We start from the raw sequence: 25,475 nt of genomic DNA, 5'->3' as shown, positions 1-25,475 counted from the left end.
TCTGTCAGTCACTAAATGATTACCATCAATTTGAAGCCATGGTAGCCATAAAGTTTCAGAGAGTGGTATGAGGTCTATCTGTGGTCCTGTTGACAGTAAGGCTAACATGAGTTTTACATGAACTTGAAGAGCTTTTTGGTGAAGGGATAACAGCAGGGGAGGGGCAGAGCCAGAGCAATCTGATTGGAGAGAGAGAGACAGAGACAGACAGACAGACAGACACACACACACACACACCAGTAATGGGAGACCACCAGCTCAAACAACTCTGTTGAGGAACAGAGGGAAGGGATCTAGGCTGAGGGCATCACAGGCAAGTGTATGCTGTCCCAGACACCCCTGTCAGAGAAGGGGAAGTCGTGCAGCAGTGAATGGCAGTCAGGAGCGCCATTGTGCTGGTGCAGAAGGCTGCCCAACAGCACACCGCTCTGCATGGAGAAAAGCAGGCTACATCTGGGAGAAGAGTGGCAGGTGGGAACATGCCCGTCAAGCCCTGAGTGACACGCCCACAGAGTGAGTGAGAGTGGAGAACCAGCTTCTCCAAGCACCGCTCAGAGACGCTGGCTGTGGAACCCACGCTGACGGCACCTGTGAATCCAGAGCTGCCCCGTGATGTATTCAGTGTAATGCTGTAAACCTTGGAGTGTTTCTGACTCACAGCTGTCCATAAAGTGTTCGTCCCAGCACATCCTCTTAAGATCCTGACTTCCCTGTGTGTGTGTTGAAGGGGCAGAGGTCAGAGGACATAGTGGAGTTGATCTTAGACAGCATACACTTGACCCGCCATCTTGTCAGCCCGCATTGCTTATTTTACTTTTTATACTCGGGAGGCTTGAATCAGAGGCCTTGTGAATGTAAGTGAAGAAAAACTGCCATGGGCTTTACCCTTACGTTCTTAGTTTTGAGTCAGAGACTCAACAGAGATCCTCCTGCCTGTCTCAGATGCTAGGATTAAAGAAAGGCATGTGCCACTGGCCTTTTAAGTCTGGAGACCAGGTCTGAGCCCAGGCAGATCTTGAGCTTGCCATCCTCCTGTTTCAGCCTCTCCCTTAGCTTGGATTGCACATCTGCCCTGGGCCCACCTTTGCTGAATCTTGAAGCTGGAATCCTGTAGATCCCTAACGCTCCTGGTGGTGCCTCCTGGGTGGCTGTTTTTGTCAGGCTGTGTATTTGGTGTTGCTGGAGTATTGCATTTTGTTTCCAGTGTTGCTATGCATGTGTGTGTATACACACAAATATCTTTGTATCTGTGTACTGTCTTATACTCCTCCCCTGATCTGATTGTCCCTTTAATCCGCACACACTGTGCCTGGGTTGATTTACGGAAGTGTAGTCCCATTACAGTATGTGTCCTTGAGATCCTTCCCCCTGATCAGTTTGAAGTCCAGCTTTAGAATGCTTTCTGCCACAGCAGTCTGCGCTGTTAGAGTTTGCACGGTTGCTCTTAGTATTTCTACTCCATATCTGTGGCATGCATCTTTAAGGAATGTGCGTGTCACTTCATTTGGCCTGATTGTGAAATTTGTATTAGAAGCACATGTGTGGGGTTTTGTCTCAATTGTTTTCTGACACAGGATTTTACTGTGTCTCTAAGGCTAGCCTTGAACCCAGCCTCCCTAGTGCTATACAGCACTCTTCACGTGGATTTTCTTTCCACATTTTAAGGTCTGCGTGGGCACATGTGTGCCATGGGTGAGTATGTAAGCCAGAGGGTGATTTGCCAGAGTTGGTGCTGGGGATGGAACTCAGGTCATCAGGCTTGGGGAGCAGATGTCTCTCCAAGCACCTCGCTGGCCCCGAGGAAGGCAGTGATACACACCTATAATCCTAGATTTTAGAGGTAGAGGCTAAAGGGGCTTAAGAGCAGCCTGGGCCACATATAAAAGCCATAGTTATTCAGACCCAGCAGTGCTGTGTTAACACTTGGAATCCATGCAGCTTACTGCCCTGACTGCTCAGCGGTGTGCGCCTTTGTCTGCACTGCTGGTAAACAGGTTTTGGTTGATTTTTGTTTTTGTTTTTGTGTTTTCTCCTAGTTTTCTACTCTGTTATTTACAGCATGACCTAACAGAGGCGTCTGATAATTGAACCCAGGATTTTACGCTTGTTAGTGCACAGCACCACTGGGCCGTATTTGCAACCCTGAGATACTAGACACTACAAAACTCACCCTTTATGATACACAGTTGATGGAGCCTTGGCTTACGTATTCACAACATTGCCATCGCTATGTGATATGCAGGATTCTAATCCTCCCCAAAAGAAACCCCAGTCTCCCAAGTGTCATCACAGCTGCGGACTAGCGAGGCGCTTGATGGTTAGAGCACTGACTGTTCTACCACAGGCCTGGGTCACTTCCTAGCACCCACATGGTGGCTTCTTGTTTTATTGTGGGTTTGTTTGCTTTGAGACAGGATCTCGTGTAACCAAGGATATCTTTGAACTCATGATCTTCCAGCTCCCAAGTGCTGGGATTTCCGGCACTGCCACCCTACCCAGTCACTTCGCCCTTGGTGTTCTTCCTCCCTGTGTGCTAGACAGGCGCTCCACCCACCCCTGACTACATCCCAGACCCCTTGACTTGGGTTTTCTGGTAAATGTTTGTGTGTTTGGGCACAGCTCCTATGTTGATTCCTCTTTGTGCATCTCGGTAAGATCCATTATTCCTTGGTGAGCTCTTGTAAGGTCTTTATGGAAGCCAAACTATGTCCCAGGTCAGTGAGAAGTGGTGTGTGGGTGTGGGTGCTTGGAGGCCACTGCAGGGTAGCATGGGTAGCCATGTCAGCATGTAACAACACAGTTGACAGTCCCCACACCATTCACCTGGTGCTCCAGCCACCGTCCTTTTCTATCTGAAATAAAAGGCACATAGAACAGTTGTTCCAGTTTGGAAAACTCAAGTTTGCCACCTTCATTTGGGATCTACAACATCTGTCAGTGCCTAGTGGCCTTCCATCAAGCCACAGGGTTTTGGCCTTGTTTTACTGAATGTCTTATACAGAAGCCCAGGCTGGCCTTACAGCTGGCTTCAAGCTTGATTGTCTAGCATCAGTGCTCACTTCCTGACTCATTGTGTTGCTTTTTGCTGATTTCTGCTGTGACTTTCAAACAAGTCTGTCTACTCTCTCAGTCCAGGACCAGGCGCTTCATGGGTACGAGGTTGGTTTGGACACTTTCCTGTTCAGTTTTGTTTACATTGTATTAAATATTCACATGTTAAGGAAGCTTCCTGATCTTGGCAGTGTGAGTCCAGCAGCCAGGCTCTAGAAGTAAATCCTAGCTGTTTAATTCCCAAGCAGCGTGAAAAATCAGGACCCGCACCGTCTGCTCCTTAAACTGAAAACCCCACAGGGTGAGTTAGTGGGCTCTTCTCTGAGGAACTTTCACCCCACACAGATCCAGCCAGGTTCCTTTGCTGGGAGATTTTTAACTTCTGATTCATTCATTTGTTTTAACAGTGTTGCTGTGTGCCCCCCCCCCCAACTCCCACAGGCTAGCTAGCTTCTTTCTAGCTCTCCATTCCAAGGTACCAAGAGAGCACCTTCTTCTATCTCTTGCTTCCTAAAAAGTATTTAAAATGTTTTTATTAGTATTCGTGTGTGTGATGGGGGAGGACATGGAGGTCAGAGGACACTTGGTGGAGTCCGCTCTCCTTGTCTTTACACAGGTTCCAGAGATGGAACTCATCAGACATCTGTGTGACAAGTGTTTGCTCACTGGGCAGTCTGAACTGTCCCTCTTTGTTTCTTCTTGAGTCCATGATAATTTAGGTTTCTTCCCTGCTTCTAATTTACTGCCATAACATTTCCTTAGAAACTGGGATACGATTCCAGCTACAGCTGATAAACTAACCACCTGTCTCTGCCTTCCAATGCTGGAGTTAATGGTGTGAGCCCCCATGCCACACTTGCTTCTGACTTCTTAGAAGACAAGGTCTCACATAGCCCAGGGTGACCAGCACTGCCCACAAGGTCTCACATAGCCCAGGATGACCAGCACTGCCCTCTTCTGTTTGTCTTCTTTAATAATGGGTTAATATGCAAATAAACTCACTAGCTTGTGTGTGTGTCACACACATAAACATGTATACCTGACCTCCAATTCCCCTTCCACCTCAGCACAGTCCACATTTTAGTAACACACACACACACACACACACACACACACACGTCTATGACCCCAGTCCCACCCTGACCAGGTCCATGCTGGCATCTGTCCAGCACCACCACGTACGTGTGCTGAGCCTCTTCCTCTGCCTCTCTCTCAGTCTTAGGGAAAGTTCTCAGTGCTGTGGGCAGCGCCCAGCTCCTGATGTCCCAGAAATTCCAGCAGTTCCGCGGCCTCTGTGAGCAGAACTTGGTGAGTGACTCTTCCTCCTCCACAGGGGCCCAGCCAGTCCTTGGCCACCCACCTGAGCTCAGGGAGCCCCTTGTAGCTTCTGACGTCTACACAGAGGAGGTGCTGCCCCCTCATGGCACTGTAAAGATGGTGGCATTGCACACCATTCTCCATACAGGAAGGGCTGGGGCAGTCCTGCAGATCATTGAACCTGGTATAAAATATATGATTATTATGTCAGTTGGTCCTGGCTTACTCATACATTTAGTCCAGTCTATATCCAAGAGGCTCCTACAGTAAGACCTAAGGAAACACCACTACTGTGCCAGATGGCTGTCTTCCTCCCTTGCCCACTCTAGAGCCTACCTGCCCCTGGGCCAGTCGCAAAGTCTTGGACAGAATGTCCTGGGAGAAGAGTCCTCTCCAACAAATTGGGAGCACGAGTTCCCAAGGGTGAGCCCAGTGGAAAGAGAGTCTCCAGGCCTGTGAGAGGGAGACGGCAGGGTCTGGGATCCCAGCTGGCCTGGCAGGGCGCGGTTCGCCTTCTCCCTGCCTCACCAGAAAACATCGGTAAAGAGTGGGCCCTTCCCTACACGAGGACCAAGGGCTCCTTGCCACCATCCTGTGATAGCAAACCTAACAACGGCCACAGTCACCTGCATTGCAGGGCCTACTCACGATAAAACCCGGCCCGGTCAGAGGCACTGGCATGGCCAGAGCTGGCTTCACTCACAGATCCTGGCCACAGAAAGGAAGCAAGGGCCCTGCTCAGAGCCAGAGGCCCATGTGTGCAGTGAGGAGAGAGGCTGGCCTCTTGCCCTGCTGCCCCACTGACCCCCATCTGCCCTACAGAACCCTGATGCCAACCCCCGTCCGACAGCCCAGGACCTGGCAGGGTTCTGGGACCTGCTGCAGCTGTCCATTGAGGACATCAGCATGAAGTTCGATGAGCTCTACCACCTCAAGGCCAACAGCTGGCAGCTGGTGGAGACCCCCGAGAAGAGGAAGGTGAGCATGGAGCAGTGCGGAGGGGAAGTCCAGGGACAAATTCCTGGTCGGCAATAACGCTGCCCACATCGGTCAGTGCTGCTTGGCTCCTTCTCCCTGTGCCGTCTTTGAGCTGGGGCTCACGTCCATCACCTTGCGGGGTCCATGCCTGGCACCTGTCCAGCATGCTGCTCGCTGTGTAGTGGAGGCTGTCCCTAAAGCATGACCTCGTGCTCTGCATGTCTAGTGAAAGGGTCACAAGTGCTAGTGGAAGACGCAGAATGGCCCTTCTTCTGGGGCCTTGCTGTCAGGGGCACTGGGGTCTGGCCCCAGTTCCGCCTCCCTGTGGCACCTGTGCTTCCGTGAGGCTTGGGTGGGTGGCCTCCTGTAGAGCAGCAGCGGAGCCCAGGGGCCTGCCATGTCGGACTGTGGCCCTGGTGAGTTCTCCTGCAAAGGCAGCATGTGAAATACATAGAGATAGAAGCCATCAGTTGAAGTCACTGCTCTGGCTGGGAGACTCAGGCAAGGGTGGAGACAGCTGGGGTTGTCCATCGACTTCTAGAACGTTCTGAGCCTGAGCTTGCTTTCTGCTCCTACGTCCTTTGCTACCCCCACTCTCATTGCTTCTGTGGCTTTCTGATTCTAGTGTGTGTTGCTTGTGCCAGTCTGTTGTGGAGACTCGGGGTGGGGCGGTGCCAGCTGCCTGCGTAAGGAAGGGGCAGTGCCGCACAAAACGTGGCACCTTTAGTTTATTTCTGTCCCCTCCTCACTGTCTCAATAAAGGAAGAGAAGAAGCCACCCCCTCCAGTCCCGAAGAAGCCAGCCAAATCCAAGGCGGCAGTGAGCCGCGACAAGGCCTCAGACGCGGGGGACAAGCAGCGTCAGGAGGCCAGAAAGAGACTCCTGGCCGCCAAGCGAGCAGCGTCTGTGCGGCAGAACTCAGCCACAGAGAGTGCGGACAGCATCGAGATTTATGTCCCCGAGGCCCAGACCAGGCTCTAAGGCCATGAAGGAGAAAGCACTCAATTTGAAATCATTAAAAGCTCAATGCAAATGGAACAGCGTTTCTCACCCTTCAGTATGGTTATTATCCCTAGAGACCCGGAGCCAACTCTCCAATTGACACACACAAGGGCTCACAATGTGGCTTTTCTGGGTCCCTCCGAGCTTTAGGTTATGAAGACTTGACTCAAAAAAAAAAAATTTAAAAAAATTAAAAACCACACTCTAGAACCTTTTCCCCTTGGGCTGCCATGGCGGACCAGATGACGACTTTGGCAGCCGCGCCGCGGCCCAGCCTCCAGATTGCGGTCTTTTTACTTGCTCTGTCTGCTGAGAACTAGCTTGTTTACAAGACGACGACAGTCCAAGGCAACCTTGGGCCCCTGCCATGTCCCTCCCTTCCCTACAGCCCACAGCTTTTCTGTTTGCCTGCAGAACTCACAGGGGTCACCATTGTGGCTTTCTGGTTCACACTCTTTGGGGCTGAGGACCCAGAGGACAGAGAGAAGGGCAGCACCCACCCACCCACCCCCAACCTCCCCACTAAGTGCTCACACACAGCTGGTCCGCCCTCCCTCTGCTGCCACACGCCAGCCTAGGCAGTGTCAGGCTGGACTGGCCTCTGAGCAGATAGGAAAGTACTGGTCCTTGGGGCACGTGGGGAAACCACGGCTACCATGCTCCAGCCTCCTCTTCAGCAAAAGAAAATGTAGGACTCCCAAGTGGCTTCCAGGGGGTTGGCTGTCCTTGGCCGCACCTTTATCCAGTCCCCCCAGGGGCAGGTGGCGGCGTCTGTACGTTTGTGTACATATGCACATAGACCTTAGAGTGTATATTTAATTAACGCCCATCTGCTCACCCAAAGCCCACCAGCGCCGCCGCCGGCTCTCGGGGTCCCTGCAGGAGGCGGGTGTGTGAATAGCATATATTTTTACATGTACTATATCTAGGTGTGTGTACAAGTGTGTGTAAAAATATACCTTGTGTGTAAGCAGTCCCGTTTTTGGTTGTTCCCCTAACCCATCAGCCCAGCCTCTTGAGTTTTTCATTCTGTTGTGATTTTTCATCCCAATCCTCCTCTCCTGTCCCCCACTCCCATCCCCAAGGTGTTCTGAGCCCTGAGCTGCAAAGGCCTGGGCCCACAGAGCAGGACGGGGAGGGCAGGGCTGGGTCAGGCCGCCTGGAGGGGGCCGGACCCAGCAGACAGTTTGGCGTATCTGGCTGTTCTATACTGTGCATATGATTTGAGAGCATTGGGGACATTCTCTTGTCTGGCGCATGCTGCAGGGTTTTCCCCCAGGTGAAGCAAAGGCCTGCTCTGGGGGCCTGTTCCAGCTTGGCCGCCCCCTCTGTGACCTTGGGCAAGTCACTTGACCTCTGTGTGCCTCAACTTCCTCCTCTGTAAAATGGGGACAGTCCCTGCCCCTCCCTACCTCACAGGCATGTTGTGAGAATAAATGAGGTAACGTGTAACGAGGCCTCATGGCGTTATTGCACTGTGGTGGGCTGGACTGGGTAAGGAGGATGGCAGCAGACGATCCCAGGAAACCCAGCTAGACCCCCTCCCAGAAGGCTCCCTGGTCTGTGAGCCTGGGCAGTAAATCGAGGATGCATCTATGTGGCATTCAGTCTACCAGGCCTCAGAACAGCATACTTCATAGGGACCACCACAGAAGAAAGAGAGCAGATCACTCATTCAAAGGCCTGGCCTCTGTACATGGCAGGCAGGGTCCCATGACCCCCAGCAACTGCCCCCTCACCAGCCTGGGGATCCAGTGTCTTAGGGAATGTGCCCTGCTGTGAGACAGCTGCCCCCAGCTCCCGGAAACCAGTGTGGTGTGGATTAGCCTCACTGACAGGGCAGGAAGTCTGTGGAAGAAGGGGAGGAGCTGCAGAGAGTCCAACTCAGGTGGAAGAGGCCTGCTACTGAATGACCAGCCAGGAAGCGAGGAAGATGCCACCCAGTGGAGTCAGAATGTTGTATTTAAAAGGTCTTGGGCCAGGCCCTGGAACCACATATTTATACCTCCCTTGGCTCATCCCAGTCAGGACACGGGTGACCCTGGGCCCAGGGACCCAGCTGGACCCCTTATGAAATCCCAGCTGTAAATAGAGCTCTGTTGCTTGGATCCCTGTGCCTTTGTCAGGGAGGCTGAGCAGCAGCAGCCATCCTGGGCCTGTGTAACAGTGCTGTCCTTCGCCCACTTGAAGGGCAAGTGGCTTCCTGTTTGTCAGATTAAGATTGTTTCTGCATCTAGCACTTAACCAGCCATTCAAAGGTATAAGTGAATGCTGGCGAGGGCAAGCCAGACATGAGGAATGGAGGTCAGATGGAGGCCTAACTACCCTCATGGGCCTCAGGGACTTGGAAGCAGAGGAACTTGGCATGGGAGAGTCTTGATCTGGCCTGGGAAGGTTTTTGGAATCACAAGCCAAAAGGATGGGCGTCTTGTGTGGAACGTGGGTCTCTACACCTAGATAGCCTAGTGCTGTGCTAAAGGGACGCTCCCCAAATCTATCCTGCACCTCCTAAGAACAAGGACTGTTTCTGCCTGGCCACAACATCCTCAAAAAAAAAAAAAATGTTCCAGGCAACACTCCCTTACCTAGACATTTGGAGCCTAAAATATCCAACATCCTACAAGCAGTAGCCCAAGCCTTGTTCCCCATGCCTTCCCCTGGTCCGTTAAGTCCAGTTAGGGGCACTCGGGACTTTTAGACCAAGTTTCTAGTCTGAAGACTACAGCGGGTGCCCAGGCTTCCTTGTGTTCTTCTTTGTGACAGTGATCATTTTAAAGTGCCCGAGCAGCTTACAGAAGGTGTCTTGGTTTTGTTTTATGAGACGTATTACGTAGCCCAGTCTCGACCTGTAATGTGAGCCTGCCTCCCGAATGTTGGCAGGGCAAGCAAGTGCTTCCACACCCCACTCTTCCCTGGCTGGATTTAAAGCAAACAGTCTGGACAAGAATAGTACTTAGATGATAGTCCACCTCCTTCGAGCCTGTCCCGTCAGAAAGCGGTTGACACCTCTCAGACTGACAGCAGGCCTGCTGAAGAAGCTGAGAAGGAGACTGGGCTTCTGTGATTCAGAGACAGCCAAGAAGGGTCCTTCCTGGAGGCTATGGAAAGGAGTGTGCAGGGAGACCCAGGAGAACAGACTAGGCACCCTAGAGTCCTCAGAACCCCTAAGGGCTACAGATCTGACAGTGGGGAGCCCATATTTTCCTTTTAGAACCTCAAACTCCACCAGGGTTGCAAGTCCTCAGTTTTGCAGAGTTCTTACTGAGTGACTTAAGAGCAAAGAGCAAGGGCCAGCTTCTGTCATGTGCAGCAGGGGGTCCTCAGGACAGGAAAGCAGTTGTTATTGGAGGCCATGCAGAGCCCACGCCTGTAAGAATAGTAAAAGACAGACCAACAACCAGGACACCTTCTTAGCTATAGCAGTGCACTAGGAAGCGTACATGGATCTCGAGTAATTCCAGCCCCACTGAACCTGCCGCTGTACAGGCGAGGGAATTTTGGCCCTTGGCAGCCTGCCTACAGGAGAAAGGATGCTCTCTAGTTACTGTGCCTACAGGAGAAAGGATGCCCTCTAGTTACTGACAGGAGAAAGTGCCTACAGGAGAAAGGATGCTCTCTAGTTACTGACAGGAGGTAACGGGCTCCTTTCAGTTGCATCACTAATGAGAGTCCCTGCATTCTGCCCTGTAACCTTCCTGGCCCTTGGACAGAGCATCAAGGCTCTCCCACTGTACCCTGCATCTCTTTCTCCCTCTGCCCCCAAGGTGGTTGGCAAAGCCAGGGGCAAGACTTCCCCTGCACTTAGTCCAGGTTGAGCTGGTGCCAACCTGTGCTCCATGTGTGCATGTAAGACTTGCTTTCCATTGCCACCACTGGTATGATGACTTGCGTGTCATTAGATGTGCCTTCCTGCCTCTACTGAGGAGATGGGGGCTCTGGAGGGAGAGTCAGTCTCTCCCCAGTGACTCAGCACCCAACATGGAGCAGAGCCCCAAGCACTGAAGGGCTCAGTGATAAAGCACTTGTCTAGCATGTGCTAGTCGCAGGGTGTCGTCTCCAGAGCTGCCAGGATGTGGGTACAAGATATTAGGCACAGTTCCAGCCACTTGGGAGCTGGGGAAGATGAGCCGCTTGGGTTCAGGAGTTTGAAGCCAGCCCAGGCAACACAGTGAGACCTGTCTCAAAAAATGAAAATGAGGCAGAGAATGTAATTTCAACAGGAGAACATTTTGCCTAGTATGCAAAAGGCCCTGGGTTCAAGTCCCCACCCCAAAGAGCTACTTCCTAAATGACCAACATGGGGAGAAGAGGCAGGTATTTACAGAGATGGCAACTTTCATTCCGGGCTTTGAAGGACAAGTAGGAGGCTCCAGAGGCTGTGAAGGGCTCAGGCAGCAGAGACAAAGGCCCACACTGCTGTTCAGGCATGCCGGGCTGGGAATGTCTTGAGTGCCAGGTAAGGAGGAAAGCTTCCAGCAGGACCTGCTCTAGCAGAACAGGGACATTGCCACACAGAACCCTGCCCCCTGGCTCCAGCCTCTCTGGATCGGTTCCAGCCAACACCAGTTTTCTCGAAATGTGCCAGCAGAGAATAGGTACCCTCGTCTGCCTTTTGACCAGAAGCAGCCCATGTCTTTCCCCGAACACCACAACGTCAGACAGGCATTGCCTTAACTAGGCAGCCATGTGCGCAAGTGTGCACATGCATGTGCATGTATGTGCAGCATCTATTTGGCATTTCTGACCAGATACACTGAGAGGCACAACATCTTGCCGTGGTGGTGCTGGCCGGCAGGATATGTCAGCAGGGGTGGGAGGGCGCGTTTGACATACAAATTTTACTGTCCTGAGCTTGATCCTCAGAAAGAGAGAAACAACTTCTAAGAATCATGCTCTCTGATCTCTGCATATGTGCGGTGGTACCTGTGTGCACACACTTGCACACAATCATATGTACACACAAACACAGTCTCATACACATGCACACACACAAATAAGATTACTCAATAGGTAAAGGGGCTTTCAGCACAAGCAAGATGACCTGAATTCAAGCCCCAAAACCAAGGGGATGAAAGAAAAGTTGTCCTCCCTCTGACCTACACACACATACCGTGGCACATGAACCACACACACACACACACACATCGTGCACAGAATGGTGCAAAGTGGGTGTGTTCCCTAAATTCTGTGAGACACTAGCAAATTAATAATCTAAGGAAATGTTTTAAGGAACCCCTGATTTGTAACATGGTTGGAAAGATGAGAAGATAAAGCAGGACCTAATATTCACAACTGATCTGTGGCATGTGGGCAGTCACACAGGTTTAAGGAGCTAAACCCCAGCATCTCATGTGCTGTCAAGAAAGGCGAAGAAAGGGCTAGAGAGATGGCTCAGTGGTTAAGAGCACTGATTGCTCTTCTGAAGGTCCTGAGTTCAAATCCCAGCAACCACATGGTGGCTCACAACCACCCATAATGAGATCTGATGCCCCCTTCTGGTGTGTCTGAAGACAGCTACAGTGTACTTACATATAATAATAAATAAATCTTTAGAAAGAAAGAAAGAAAGAAAGAAAGAAAGAAAGAAAGAAAGAAAGAAAGGCGAAGAAAGGCCAGGCAGTGGTGGTGCATGCCTTTAATCCCAGCACTTGGGAGGCAGAGGCAGGCAGATTTCTGAGTTTGAGGCCAGCCTGGTCTACAAAGTGAGTTCCAGGACAGCCAGGACTGCACAGAGAAACCCTGTCTTTAAAAAAAAAAAAAAAAAAGAAAGAAAGAAAGAAAGAAAGAAAGAAAGAAAGACTAAAAAAAAAAAAAAATCAAAGAATTGGCTGGTGAGATGGCTCAGCGGTTAAGAGCACCGACTGCTCTTCCAGAGGCATGGGATCCAATGCCTCTGGTGTGTCTGAAGAGAGCAATGGTGTACTCGTATACATAAGATAAACAAATAAATCTTTTAAAGAAAGAAAAAAGAAAGTTGAAGAATTGGTTGTCATGAAGAAAAGTCCCGATATCTGTATAAGAAGTATTGTGCAGGCTACAGAGATGTGGATATTAAGCTGTTAATTCAATGATAATCAAGCTCCAATCTATAGAACCCAGAAGTGAGATGTAGAGTAAGGGACTGGGGAGTTCAGATAGATCTAATTACAAAGGAAAATAGAACAGGTAGTTATGGCCACATGAGGGGACTGGGATGGGAGGACCAGACGCGAAGGGGAGAGGAGGGCGAGGGAGGGATACAGGGAGAGACAGCTGACATTAAGGCCCTCTTCAGAGGTGGAAAGAACAGAAGCTTCTTAAAATTCAACTGTCAGGGCTGGCGAGATGGCTCAACGGGTAAGAGCACTGACTGCTCTTCCAAAGGTCCTGAGTTCAAATCCCAGCAACCACTTGGTGGCTCACACATCATCTGTAACGGGATCCGATGCCCTCTTCTGATGTGTCTCAAGATCATGACAGTGTACTCACATACATAAAATAAATAATAAATAAATATTTTTTTAAATTAAATTGCCAAATAATGGGGAGGCAGAATCCCCATGTGTCATTACCGAATGACGCTTCCAGTTCTGGGATCGGGTACATCTAATTGATTTGTTGGCCAAAGGGGTCTCGTGGGAGTCCCTAACCCAAGTAGGCTGTTGCCAAAACTATAGGTTGTTCTCCACAAGCCGACAGAGCCTCCATTGCTAAATACAACACCTATACAGCACACTGAACACGGAGAAGTCAAACTGAAGCCTTCGACCCCTACGACCCAGGGTCTTTGGTACAGGAAGGTATTTGGCACGCTGCCAAAGGAGAAACGTAAACACCAAGCCAGCCTCAAATCTTGTGAACTACAATGGTCTCCTGCCTGCAAGATACGCTAGGGCAAAGTTTGATGGGAGTAACCAACTGTCTTAGTCAGGGTTTCTATTCCTGCACAAAACATCATAACCACAAAGCGTTGGGGAGGAAAGGGTTTATTCAGCTTACACTTCCACATTGCTCTTTATCACCAAAGGATGTTAGGACTGGAACTCAAGCAGGTCAGAAAGCAGGAGCTGATGCAGAGGCCATGGAGGAATGTTCTTTACTGACTTGCTTCCCCTGGCTTGCTCAGCCTGCTCTCTTATAGAACCCAATTCTACCAGCCCAGAGATGGTCCCACCCACAAGGGGCCTTTCCCCCTTGATCACTAATTGAGAAAATGCCTTACAGTTGGATCTCGTGGAGGCATTTCCTCAAATGAAGCTCCTTTCTCTGTGATAACTCCAGCCTGTGTCAAGTTGACACAAAACTAGCCAGTACACCAACCAATATCTGACTTGACTTAAGGCCCAATCCATTTAGATGGAACCTATAGCTCGCAGTGCTTCGGTGGCCAAGAACATGAGACTAGATAGACAAGGGATCTAGAGAGACACCACTACCACTGTTCTGGGAAACAATAACAACAAAAAACACTAAGACAAAAAAAAAAATAACCCAAAAACCATGTAGCAAGAAAATGACTCCTGGTGATTCTGCTATCTATACTCATGGATCCACCGGTGCCTTGGTCAGCCAGCATCCGGGAAGCTTCCTTCTACAGCACATGGGAACAGACACAGAGACCCACAGCCAGGCATTAGGCAGAGTGGAACATGCCTTGAAACACTCAGCCCCAAACAGGAGGTCTCCCTCAAATCCCTCCCCTCAGGGCCCCGGGAACCCTGTGGAAAAAGAGACTTCAAGAGCAGAAAGGCCAGAGGGTGTGGAGGCCCTGCAGGTCAACATGCTCAAAGCTCATATGAACTCAGAGGGAGGCAGCAAGCACAGGTCTGCACCAGGTCCTCTGCTGGCTATCGTAGCTTCCAGTCTAGAGGTTTCATGGGATTCCTCAGTGCGGGAATGAGCGGATCTCTAACTCTTGTGCCTTCTCTTGGGGTCTGTTCCTTCTGTTTGTCTTGTTCAACTCCAGGGTGTTCGGTATTATTATTATTATTAATTATGTTTTCTTTGTTATATTTTATCACTCAGAAGAGTATTTGTTATTTTTTATTTATTCTTCGCTCACATATTATATCCAGAGCATCTTTCCCCTGCACCCCCACCGCTGCTCTCCTCCCAGCCCCTCCCCCTCCTCTCCTCTCCCTCAGGTCCAGGCCTGTTTGTTTTCTTTTCTTTTTTTTTTTTTTTTTTTTTTTTGGTTTTTGGAGACAGGGTTTCTCTGTGTAGCCCTGGCTGTCCTGGCACTCACTTTGTAGACCAGGCTGGCCTCGAACTCAGAAATCCGCCTGCCTCTGCCTCCCGAGTGCTGGGATTAAAGGCGTGCGCCACCACGCCCCGGCTTTTTTTTTTTTTTTTAATTTATTTATTTATTATATGTAAGTACACTGTAGCTGTCTTCAGACACTCCAGAAGAGGGCGCCAGATCTTGTTACGGATGGTTGTGAGCCACCATGTGGTTGCTGGGATTTGAACTCTGGACCTTCAGAAGACCTTCAGAAGAGCATTCAGGTGCTCTTACCCACTGAGCCATCTCACCAGCCCGCCTGTTTGTTTTCTAAGGAAAAACAGAAAGGGAAGGGACCCACATGGGAGGGGGGAGGAGGAGGAGGAGGAGGAGGAGGAGGAGGAGGAGGAGGAGGAGGAGGAGGAGGAGGAGGAGGAATTGGAACCGGTAGAGGGAGGAGGAGAAACCATACTCAGGATATATTATTATACAAGGGCAAAAAGTCCATCTTCAGTAAAAGGAAAAATTATTTAATTAAAAAACTTACAATATGACCCAGCAATTCCACTTCCAGGCATGTACTCAAACTAACTGAAAGTGGGACTTGAGATTATTTGAACAGCCATGTTTTAAATAGCATTATTGCCAGGCATAGTGGTCCATGCCTGTAACTCCAGTACTCAGAAAGCTTGTAAGTTCAAAGCCAGCTCCAGCTACCTAGGAGACCCTGTATCTAAAACAAAGCAACTAGCCAGGTGTGGTGAAGCATGTCTCACCCAGCACTTGAGAGGCAGAGGCAGGCAGATCTCTGTAAGTTTGAGGCCAGCCTGGTCTACATGGTGAGTTCCTGGCCAGCCGTGGACTACATAGTTGAAGCCCTCTCTCAAAAACAAACAAATGAACAAATAAATCAACAAAAAGCAGCATTGGGAGATGATGTTGGTACAGCACCTTCCTAGCATGCCCAAGGCTCTGGGCTCAGTCCCAAACACATCATGAAACCAGGACTGGTGGCACATGCCTGTCATCCTAGCCCTCAAACACAGAGGTAGTATGGTTAGAAATTAAAGATTATCCTCAGCCACATATCAAATTCAAGTCCACCTTTAGCTGCCTGAGACCTGTCTCAAACCGTGTATGTGTGGTGGGGGGCTTGGCTTGGTGGTTAAGAACACATGCTGTTCTTCTAGAGGACCTTGCAATCCCTAGTACCCACACACGGCAGCTCACAACCATCTGTAACTGCAGTCCTGGTGGATTCAATAGCCTCTCTGGCACCAGGCAGTCCATACACAGACATGCAGATGAAATACCATGCACATAAAATAAATTTAAACAAAATTTAAAGGCAGCATCTTTCATTCATTTCCTTTTCCTTTTGCACTGCGAGGCCTCATGCATGCCAGTAGGTAGGTGCTTTATCACTGAGCTACGCCCCCAGCTTGAGCACAGAACCCGAAACAGGAAGATTACCTACATGTCCACCCAGAGGTGCGTAAGCAAATATAGCATATTCAGCCTCAAAAGATAAGGAAATGGACACACGGGAGTTCCATGGGACAGCCCTCGTCTTTTTGTCAGACAGGATCTCATTCTGTAAGCCTTGCTAGCCTAGAGGTCACTATGTAGACCAGGCTGGCCTTGAATTCCTCCCTCTACCTCCCAAGTGCTGGGATTAGAAAACATATGCCATCATATTCAGCTCAACACTTGCTTTAAGAACCTTTGTAGGTCCCTGTCTGTCTGTCTGTCTGTCTGTAAAAGATGTTAAAGATGTAGCTGTCTATCTGTAAAAGAAGTTAAAGATGCAGCTCACTGGGTAAGAGTGTTTGCCTAGCAAGTAGGAGGCCATAGGTTGATTCTTAGCACTTGGGATGCAGAAGTGCAAGATCAAAAGTCCAAGGGCATCCTCAGGGCACAGTGTCTGAGATTAGCCTGTGTTACATGAGACCATCTCAAAAAATATATGTAGGGCTGGTGAGATGGCTCAGTGGGTAAGAGCACCCGACTGCTCTTCCGAAGGTCCAGAGTTCAAATCCCAGCAACCACATGGTGGCTCACAACCATCCGTAGTGAGATCTGGCTCCCTCTTCTGGAGTGTCTGAAGACAGCTACAGTGTACTTACATATAATAATTAATCTTTAAAAAAAAAAAAAAAAGATGCTGGGGGCAGACAGGTCTTGTCAACTTGACACACAGTAGGGTTCCGTGGGAGCAGCAGTGCTCTTGGGCTGTAAGCCTCATGGTCTCTGCTTCAGCTCCTTCCTCCAGGTCTCCTTCAGAGATGAAATGTGACCTTGAAATATAAGATGAAATAAACCTTTAAAAAAAATATATATGTATATATGTGTATATGTGTGTATCGTTATAATATGCATTACACACACACACACACACACATACATATACACACATGCAAAAGTAAATAAACTTAAAACAAAAAACTTGGAAAGTTATATACCTGGTGAGACAAGTCAGCGGGTAATGGGGTTTATGCCAAAGGCCTGGTGACGAGTTCTATCAGCAGACCTCTTATAAAGATAGAGAGGACCAGTGTCTTTGAGTTTCCATTTCTGTAAAAAGACACCATGACCAGCAACTGTTAAAAAAGATAACATTTATTTTTTTGTTTTGTTTTTTTGTTTTTCGAGACAGGGTTTCTCTGTGTAGCCCTGGCTGTCCTGGAACTCACTTTGTAGACCAGGCTGGCCTCGAACTCAGAAATCCGACTGCCTCTGCCTCCCAAGTGCTGGGATTAAAGGCGTGTGCCACCACCGCCGGGCTAAAGGATAACATTTCATTGGCCCTGGCTTACTGGTTCTGAGGTTCAATCTTTTATCATCATGACAGGAAGCATGGGAGCCTTTAGGGAACCATGGTGCTGGAAGAATTGAGAGTTCTACAACTTCATCCAAAGGCAGACAGAAGACTGGCTTCCAGGCAGCTAGGATGAGGGTCTCAAAGCTCACCCCCACAGTGGCATACTTCCTCTAACAAGGTCACAACTACTCCAACAAGACCACACCTCCTAATAGTGCTACTCCCTGAGCCAAGCATATTCAAACCACCACAACCAGCTCCATGACAACATCCTCCAGCTCCATGGCAACATCCTCCAGCTCCATGACATCCTCCAGCTCCATGACAACATCCTCCAGCTCCATGACAACATCCTCCAGCTACATGACATCACCCTCCAGCTACATGACATCATCTTCAAGCTCCATAGAATAATGCCCTTGGCACCTGCACCTCACCCATCACACACACCCTGGACCAGAACAAATTTCCATACAGGATATTACTGGGACATCTGGCACAATTGGAATATAGGTCATAAATTAAAAGCCTAAATCAATGTTAAATCTTATGATTTTGATAATATGCTATCAATATGTAAAAGAGTCCTCCTTTTAGGATATACTAAAATCTTATTCACTATCGAATGTTGGGCAATGTGCATATTCATTCCCACAGGGAAGAGTGAGGAGCCAAAGGTCAACTGGAGACTCTCAAGGAAGTCAGTTTTCTATACGAGTCTTAGAATGCTTGAAATTATCTCAAAAGAAAGTTTCCAAAAATTAATAAATCCAAGACAAAATGGATCTCTCCCAAATCTGCTCCACCCACGCCCACGCTGCCCAACAAAGAAAATGACAGCACTCTCTCCAACTGCTCCCCTGAAATCCTGAGCTGGGGCGTGAGAGGCTCCTTGGTAATGACACTTGCTGTTCGTATGTGGCCAGGCCTGCAACAGTCCACTGACTTCCACACCAACTCCCATCACAAATAAATAGAATTTTTTTAAAGAATTGAATTCTTGGAGCCAACTTTCTTCTCATTCCAGTCTGGTCCGTTTTCAAGTCCTATTGGCTGAAGCACTGAAGTGTTTCCAGAGCCCCTCCCCTTCTCGCCCAGTTTCCCACTGCCCCATAAGCCCAACCACCATCTCCTCCACTTCTGGTCTGCTCTCCTGTCCTTGAGCGTGCCATTCGCTCTCTAACTCCCCTGCACTGAAATTCATTACTTTTCCTTTGTGACTTCTGACCTCTTCGCTAAGCTAAACTAAGCTAAACTAAATTCTAGTTCCGGAAGTGTTTCAACTGTTACCTCTAATGTTGCCCAGGACAGATAAAAACTGTTACCTTCTATTTATTTATTTATTTATTTATTTATTGTTTTGTTTTTCGAGACAGGGTTTCTCTGTGTAGCCCTGGCTGTCCTGGCACTCACTTTGTAGACCAGGCTGGCCTCGAACTCAGAAATCTGCCTGCCTCTGCCTCCCGAGTGCTGGGATTAAAGGCGTGCGCCACCACGCCCGGTTTACCTTCTATTTATTTAGACAACCTTGCTCCATAGCTCAGACTGACCTGGAACCTACACTATACTCAATGTTGGCAATCCTGCTGCCTCGGCTTCTCAAATGCCGAGATTACTGGCATGAACCACCGCATCTGGCTCCATCTCCTCTCAATCTGGCTCCTTTCCCCAGCATCACCCTTAACTCCATTTCAGCCGAGCTCAGAACTGTCCCGGGATGTAGGCGGTTTCAGGCTCCCAGGGCTCCCTAGGCAGATGCATCAGTTGCCTGCCCCGTTGTGAGGCCAGGCAGCTATTTACAAAGTAACTGAATGCCGGAAAGCCCTAGGGAAAGAGTGATGGCCGCTGTTGTGAGGATTGAGTCTCACTGAAAAAAGGACCATACTTGGCCGGGTCCAGCAGGGGCCTCTGGAACAAGAAGGGGTCGGAGAGCTGGGAAACGCTGAAGGCTCCGCCCTTCTTGCCAGTCTTGACACCTCAATCTGCTTCCAGGATGCCCCAGCCTGGGCCGACCCAGAGAAAGGCTGCGTTGAGGGGGGCTATTCCAGGGGCACCCCAGCTTCTCAGCCTGCAAGCTGAGGCCTAATAAGGCCGGGCTGGCTGCCTCAGCCCCGCCCCCACCCCACCCCCTGCGCATTCTTCTGCCTTGTAAGGCCGGGCCGCCCCGCGGTCCCTCCAGCCCGGGCTCCGCCCCCAGATCTCTGAGCATCGGTCCGAGCTGCTGCCAGCCAACTCTCGAAGCACCGCAGCAGCGCCAAGGACTTTTCTTCTCTGCAGCAGGTGGGAGCCCACTCAGCACCCGGGCAGCTACAGTAGGTGATCAGGCCGAACCTCACCCGGCCTTCTGAGGGCTGTGGCATGCTTAGTGGTGTGGGCTGGGGCTACTGCCTTGCTTGGGTCCTAAAGGGGACCCTGGCCTGGGACTGAGCAACTGGTGGTTCTGCGTCCCGGAAAACTAGTCTTTGGGCAAGGAAACAAGGATCCAGAGTGTCCTTTTGCTAAAGAGCCTAACACACCAAGCCTGGAAACTCCAGGCTACCTGCCTGTAGAGATGCCAGTGAGGGGGTTGAGGGCATCCCTGACCCAAGAAACTGTGTGTGGCAGAGGAAATTGAGCCCAGGGAAGCACAGCGCAACACACAATTTTGCAAACCCTGCCCCAGGAGGGATGGTAACCACCTCATGCCTTCCTTATCTCCAGTGCTGTGTGCACCAGAGAACGGTGGGATGAGGGGGTCTTGGTCCTGGCTTCTTCACAACCCTCCAGCTGCCCCAGTTGCTTGATGAGCCGGTTGGAAAGCAGGGTATCTGGCACAGCCAGCTATGGGGACTAGTAATGAGGAGGGAGGGATGGTCTAGCCATGACCACGCCAAGTTCCAGCTGTCTGATCCTTGGTGTCTAGGACCCCAGAGAGGGGAGCATATGACTTCAGAGTTAAGGACACAGCTTATTCCTAATTTAAGTCACTCAACCAAGTCTAGAAAGTGCCTGGCCCTTCAAGAGCCAAACCTGCTACCCACTAGCCCCAGCCTATCGTGGTGTCCTGGCTCCCAACCCTCTCAAAGGTATGCACTTCCCTTGTGTGTGTGTGTGTGGTGGGGGGAGGGGGGCACTGCCTCTCAGGGATGTAGAGAGAGGGTAGGGATACACTAGGGGACCCTAGCTGGGCCTGCCCTAGAGGTCTGCAGACAGGAGGGGCTAAGAAAGCTGATGGCCAAGCTGGGCAGTGATGGCTCACGCCTTTAATCCCAGCACTTGGGAGGCAGAGGCAGGTGGATTTCTGAGTATGAGGCCAGCCTGGTGTACAGAGTGAGTTCCAGGACAGCCGGAGGCTACACAGAGAAACCCTGTCTCAAAAAAACAAAACAAACAAACAAACAAAAAGGAAGAAAGAAAGAAAGAAAGAAAGAGAGAGAGAGAGAGAGAGAGAGAGAGAGAGAGAGAGAGGGAGGGAGGGAGGGAGGGAGGGAGGGAGGGAGAGGGGAGGGAGGGAGGGAGGGAGGGAGGAAGGAAGGAAGGAAGGAAGGAAGGAAGGAAGGAAGGAAGGAAGGAAGGAAGGAAGGAAGAAAAGAAAGAAAGCTAGCTGATGGCCATCTCAGCCTGGGCCACAGGAGATGGGGGACAGCTTCCAGGGACAACATTTCTGCCCCCGGTTCTTACCAATTCCCACCCAGCACTACACAAAGAAACCCCAAAGCCTGGTGCATGCTGTGGGGCTCACTGGGTTTTATACAGCTAGAGTCTCAAGACTGCAGGTAGATGTGGCCCTGGGACCTGCTGGAGCTGACCATGACCCCAGCCCAAAGGGTATTAGAGGCAGGGACAGAGGAGGAAGGACATAGGCCCTGGGCCAAGGTCTGCAGAGCGCAGGGCAGAGAAGAAGACATGCTAGCTAGACCTGGGCTAGCTGAGGGGAAGCAGACAGAAGTATTTTCCCCACAAGTTATGATGGGATCAGGTTGAATTCTTTCCCTGGCCTCAGTTTCCCCATCTGTACAGTGGAGCCCATAAACCTTTCACTAAAGAGTCCTCTACTAGCCTGCTGCTGTGGGCTGCCCTAGTGGTGAAGGATGAGGGTGTCCGCAAGTGTTTGTTATCAAGATAAGGGTGGAGAACAGCACCCCGGGGACTCTAGAGCTCAGCCTGAGGACAGCTACAGAAGGAGGGGCTGGAAGGAAGTCCTGGAACAGCTGTGGAATGCTAGAGGTCATGGAGGAGACAAAGTGGATCAGTCAGGAGCTGGGAGAGCACACTGGGTCCTTTCATGCCAGGCTGGAGCATCGAGGTTTACTCTTGGGATGTGGAGAGGGGTTTTAAGGAGGCGACTGAAGGTCTGAGTTTGAATAGGATGGGAGAGACCAGCCGAGGCCAAAACGCCAGGTCTAAATGGACTGTAGTTTCAACTTGAGGGAGCTTCGATGTACAGGAAGTACATCCTGTACGGAGGGCACAGGATGAAACCACTAGGGACCAGTCAGGCTCCCTGAGGAGAGCAGCTGTGTTCCACAGACTGTGCAGAAGATGGGGGGAATAGAGGGGTGCAGGGGCATAGAGTAAGAGGGATGGGGAGGGATGGGGGAGGGGTGCAGGGACATAGAGTGAGAAGGATGGGGAGGGATGGGGGTGCAGGGGCATGGAGTGAGAGGGCTGGGGAGGGCTGGGGGAGGGGTGCAGGGACATAGAGTGAGAGGGATGGGGAGAGCTGGGGGAGGGTATTATCAGAGTACAGATCTGGGGGGTCCGACCCCTCCTAGGAGAGCCCTATCGTCCCGCCATTGAGATGGGCACATTGCTATGAAGAAATGAAGTAGACAGAGCACTTTAATGGTTGGCACCAAGCCAATCCTATTTTACCCACTCAAAGCAAAATGAATTCTTCCTAGGCTCAGCACCACTCCAGGGCCTCTCTAGATACTAAATTAACTGATTCCTGCGGCAGGCTGCTCTGTTGTCCTCACTTCCCAGAGGAAGACAGATAGATGAAGCACTCAGGATCACAGCCCACTGGCTATGCTCAGAAAGAACTAGGTGGCTGGGGGCCCAAACCTGTGGGATGCCCTGAAGAGCAAGCTGAGACCTAACCTTAGTCCTCAAGGGAAGGCAGGGATGATCTCTGTCCATCATCATCCCCCGCCCCTCCCTGTAGGGAAGCCCCCCAACACCCAAAGCCAAGATGTCGAGCAAGAGAGCCAAGGCCAAGACCACCAAGAAGAGGCCCCAGAGGGCTACGTCCAATGTCTTCGCCATGTTTGACCAGTCCCAGATCCAGGAGTTTAAGGAGGCCTTCAACATGATTGATCAGAACCGCGATGGCTTTATTGATAAGGAGGACCTGCACGACATGCTGGCCTCTCTGGGTGAGTGGGACCGGTGCTCAGGGAGGGAAGTGCTCAGCACTTACAGGGCACTTCCTGTGAAATGAGAGTTGCAGTGCTCCACTGCAGGTCATACTGCTCCGGGTCTGCCCACTTAACAGAGAGGAAGACTGAGGCAAGGAGCAGGACCAGCTCAGGATTTGAACCTAGACAGCCTGACTCCCCGGGGAAAGTCAGATCTGTGCATTGGATTGTGTGGTAAATCTTATAGAAATGTGCCAGCATTTTGAGTTTGTACAGATGGGAAAACTGAGGCTTAGAAGGGAGGCCAGAGCACTCACTCCTCTGTACCCCCAATGATGCCTCCAAGGTTAGGGTCTTACAGATCAAGTCCAAGTTGCCAATGTTCAGACGGGTACACCAGAGTGCACCTCTCCCCATGTGCCGGCCAGAGCCAGCCACCCTCAGCAGCAGTTCCTGGCATAGCCTTCTGTGAGGCCAGAGGATCAGGGTGGGATGACAGATAAGATCAGTCTAGCACTGGGACAGCTGCCACACCATTGGGCTTGGCCATCCCTGTCAGTCCCTGGCACTGTTCCATGCCTACTGGACTGCCTGTGACCACAGTTCTGGTGGGAGGCCAGCAGCACAGATTAGAAAAGGGGGTGCCATCTCTCCAGCTACTGGCCAGGCTTTCTTGGGGCCTCTCTCTCCCCAGAAGAAAACCCAGCACTCCAATCTAGATCCTCTCAGCATCCCAGAAGAGAAAGACTGTGTCAGGGGACAAAGGGCTGGTCCTCATGGGCTAAGAACTCCTCTGGGCATCTTATAAAAACAAAGCAAGGGGCCTGAGGCTCAGAAGGCACACAGTCATAAGGCTTCCTCCGTTGGTCAGGCCACATCTTGTATTTAGGGTTTCACATCCCTGAGACTGGCTGAGTCTAAGTAGATAGCCAGAAAAACATTTGCCTGTGTATGGTGGGTCCATAGAGGGGAGGTTGGAGGAGGGAACTGGGAGGAGTGGGGGGGGGAAACTGTGGTCAGGATGTATTGCATGATAGAAGAATTAGGTAGATAGAAAGAAAGAAAGAAAGAAAGAAAGAAAGAAAGAAAGAAAGAAAGAAAGAAAGAAAAGATAGACAGACATGGTAGTAAGCTCTACAGCCATCACCCTAATTCTCCATGCAGCCCCCTCTTGGGGGTGGCAAGCAAAGACTCAGAAAGAACAAGCAATCTGCCCAAGGAGGCACAGCAGCCCTGAGCATAGATGGGATCTGAACCTAGCAGACTGCAGCATCCCAGGGCTGTGCCAATGACTGCAGTGAGACCATTAGAACAGTGGCTTACTGTCACGGTAAGGCTGCTGTTGGCACAAGGGAGGTAGGGGGTACGCCAGGTGACCTGGCACATGGGGCAGCTGATCTTACACCGTAATGGTGAAGGAGCCAGGAACTTGTGGCATGCCCTCATACCTCAAAAGCAGGCGGGGATAGGAGCTGGATGCCCAGAAGGCAGGAAATTGGCTGCCTGGAACCTGCTTCCCAGTCTACAAAGGTCACTGGGAAGGAGTCACCCAGGTTGGGGCCAGCAGCCGCAATGTCCACCCACCACAGGGAAGAATCCCACAGACGAGTACCTGGAGGGCATGATGAACGAGGCGCCAGGGCCCATCAACTTCACCATGTTCCTCACTATGTTTGGGGAGAAGCTGAACGGCACAGACCCCGAGGATGTGATCCGCAATGCCTTTGCCTGCTTTGATGAGGAGGCCTCAGGTCAGTGTACACGGGAGACCTGGGCTAGGTAGGGGGAACTGGGCTATAAGGAAAGGGGCTGGGCCAAACATCGCTGTCCCCAACTTCCCAGTGCCCAGGACACACTGCTTAAACCTTCCAGAGATCAAACCACACCTTGCCAATTTTACCCCAGCTTCTGTCACAGATAATTTCCCCCTCATAGTGTCACAGTCTCCACAGACACTGTGCACAGTCGGTCTGTAAACTCTTGCCTAGGGAGCCCTGAGGAGGGTCTTCTAGCCCCGCCCACTGTGAGGTTTCCGAGGGCTGGGAGGGTGGGTGGGCGTGGCCAGAGCCTGTAGTCATTAACCCCGTCGTGCCGTGACTCAGGGTTCATCCACGAGGACCACCTGCGGGAGCTGCTCACCACCATGGGCGACCGATTCACGGATGAGGAGGTGGACGAGATGTACCGCGAGGCGCCCATTGATAAGAAGGGCAACTTCAACTATGTGGAGTTTACTCGCATCCTCAAACACGGCGCCAAGGACAAGGACGACTAAGCTGTTCTTAGCTGCCCCAGTGCCTAGACCCCATCCCAGTCACCTACCTCCCCAACACATACACTCTACCCTCCCCGTGACGAATTAGGGTCCCAGCTCCCAGGGCTGGAACTGAACCGTAAGACCCACAGGGTGAGGCAGGTGCTCTACAATGGGCCCAGACACTAGAAGGGATCTCTGACCCTACAAGGAGGGACCACAAAGGGGAGGTTAGCTGAGGGTGGGGCCAGCAAGCACCAAGGTAAAGCCACTGAAGATAGCACTCAGCCATGCCCTCCCATTCCCGGGCTGGCCTGAGGAGGGAAGCACCCGTGTTCTGGTGTCGGACACTAATTCCCAGCATCCCCACAAAGGTACACACCCATTCACCATGTCCCTTCAGCAGATGGCAGTCTGCACTTAGGCTTGTGGAGTTGTCTCAGCACCCCCAAAATGCATCGAGGGAAGGGAAGCTGCCTGAGGGACAGTCTCTTAATACAAGGCTGAGCACCA

General features: G+C 50.9%; 2 protein-coding genes across 9 annotated transcripts in view; both read left to right on the top strand.

Moving 5' to 3' along the window:
* Positions 1-7,800, top strand: part of Dlgap4 (DLG associated protein 4) — a 149,553-nt gene extending 141,753 nt beyond the window's left edge. For all 6 annotated transcript variants that reach the window (XM_021181740.3, XM_029472925.2, XM_029472923.2 and 3 more), the window contains 3 exons: positions 4,268-4,359; positions 5,191-5,346; positions 6,109-7,800. In XM_021181740.3, the coding sequence (XP_021037399.1) occupies positions 4,268-4,359; positions 5,191-5,346; positions 6,109-6,327 (467 nt within the window). In that variant the 3' untranslated portion in view covers positions 6,328-7,800. The remainder of the gene's footprint in view (positions 1-4,267; positions 4,360-5,190; positions 5,347-6,108) is intronic.
* Positions 7,801-19,549: 11,749 nt separating this feature from the next.
* Positions 19,550-25,475, top strand: Myl9 (myosin light chain 9). 3 transcript variants are annotated; one of them, XM_021151325.3, is made up of 4 exons: positions 19,550-19,649; positions 22,516-22,726; positions 24,298-24,459; positions 24,811-25,475. In XM_021151325.3, the coding sequence occupies exons 2-4, from the start codon at positions 22,543-22,545 to the stop codon at positions 24,981-24,983; spliced, it is 519 nt and encodes a 172-aa protein (XP_021006984.1). In that variant the 5' UTR covers positions 19,550-19,649; positions 22,516-22,542; the 3' UTR covers positions 24,984-25,475. The 3 variants fall into 3 exon arrangements, with proteins under 3 accessions (XP_021006984.1, XP_021006994.1, XP_085688972.1); XM_021151335.3 differs by having other exon boundaries at positions 19,564-19,681; XM_085832846.1 differs by lacking the exon at positions 19,550-19,649 and adding an exon at positions 20,280-20,434.

The sequence above is a fragment of the Mus caroli genome, unplaced genomic scaffold, assembly GCF_978045245.1.
Source record: "Mus caroli unplaced genomic scaffold, Mus_caroli_1 scaffold_2, whole genome shotgun sequence".
Taxonomy (NCBI): Eukaryota; Metazoa; Chordata; class Mammalia; order Rodentia; family Muridae; genus Mus; species Mus caroli.
Note: the sequence above shows the minus strand (reverse complement) of the source record. Positions and strands in the feature narration are given on the sequence as shown.

Excerpts from the sequence above, each read along its gene's own strand:
- Myl9 (XM_021151325.3), top strand. The coding sequence starts at position 22,543 with ATGTCGAGCAAGAGAGCCAAGGCCAAGACCACCAAGAAGAGGCCCCAG. Across the intron at positions 22,727-24,297 it reads CGACATGCTGGCCTCTCTGG|GGAAGAATCCCACAGACGAG; the intron begins GTGAGTGGGACC and ends CACCCACCACAG. Across the intron at positions 24,460-24,810 it reads CTTTGATGAGGAGGCCTCAG|GGTTCATCCACGAGGACCAC; the intron begins GTCAGTGTACAC and ends GCCGTGACTCAG.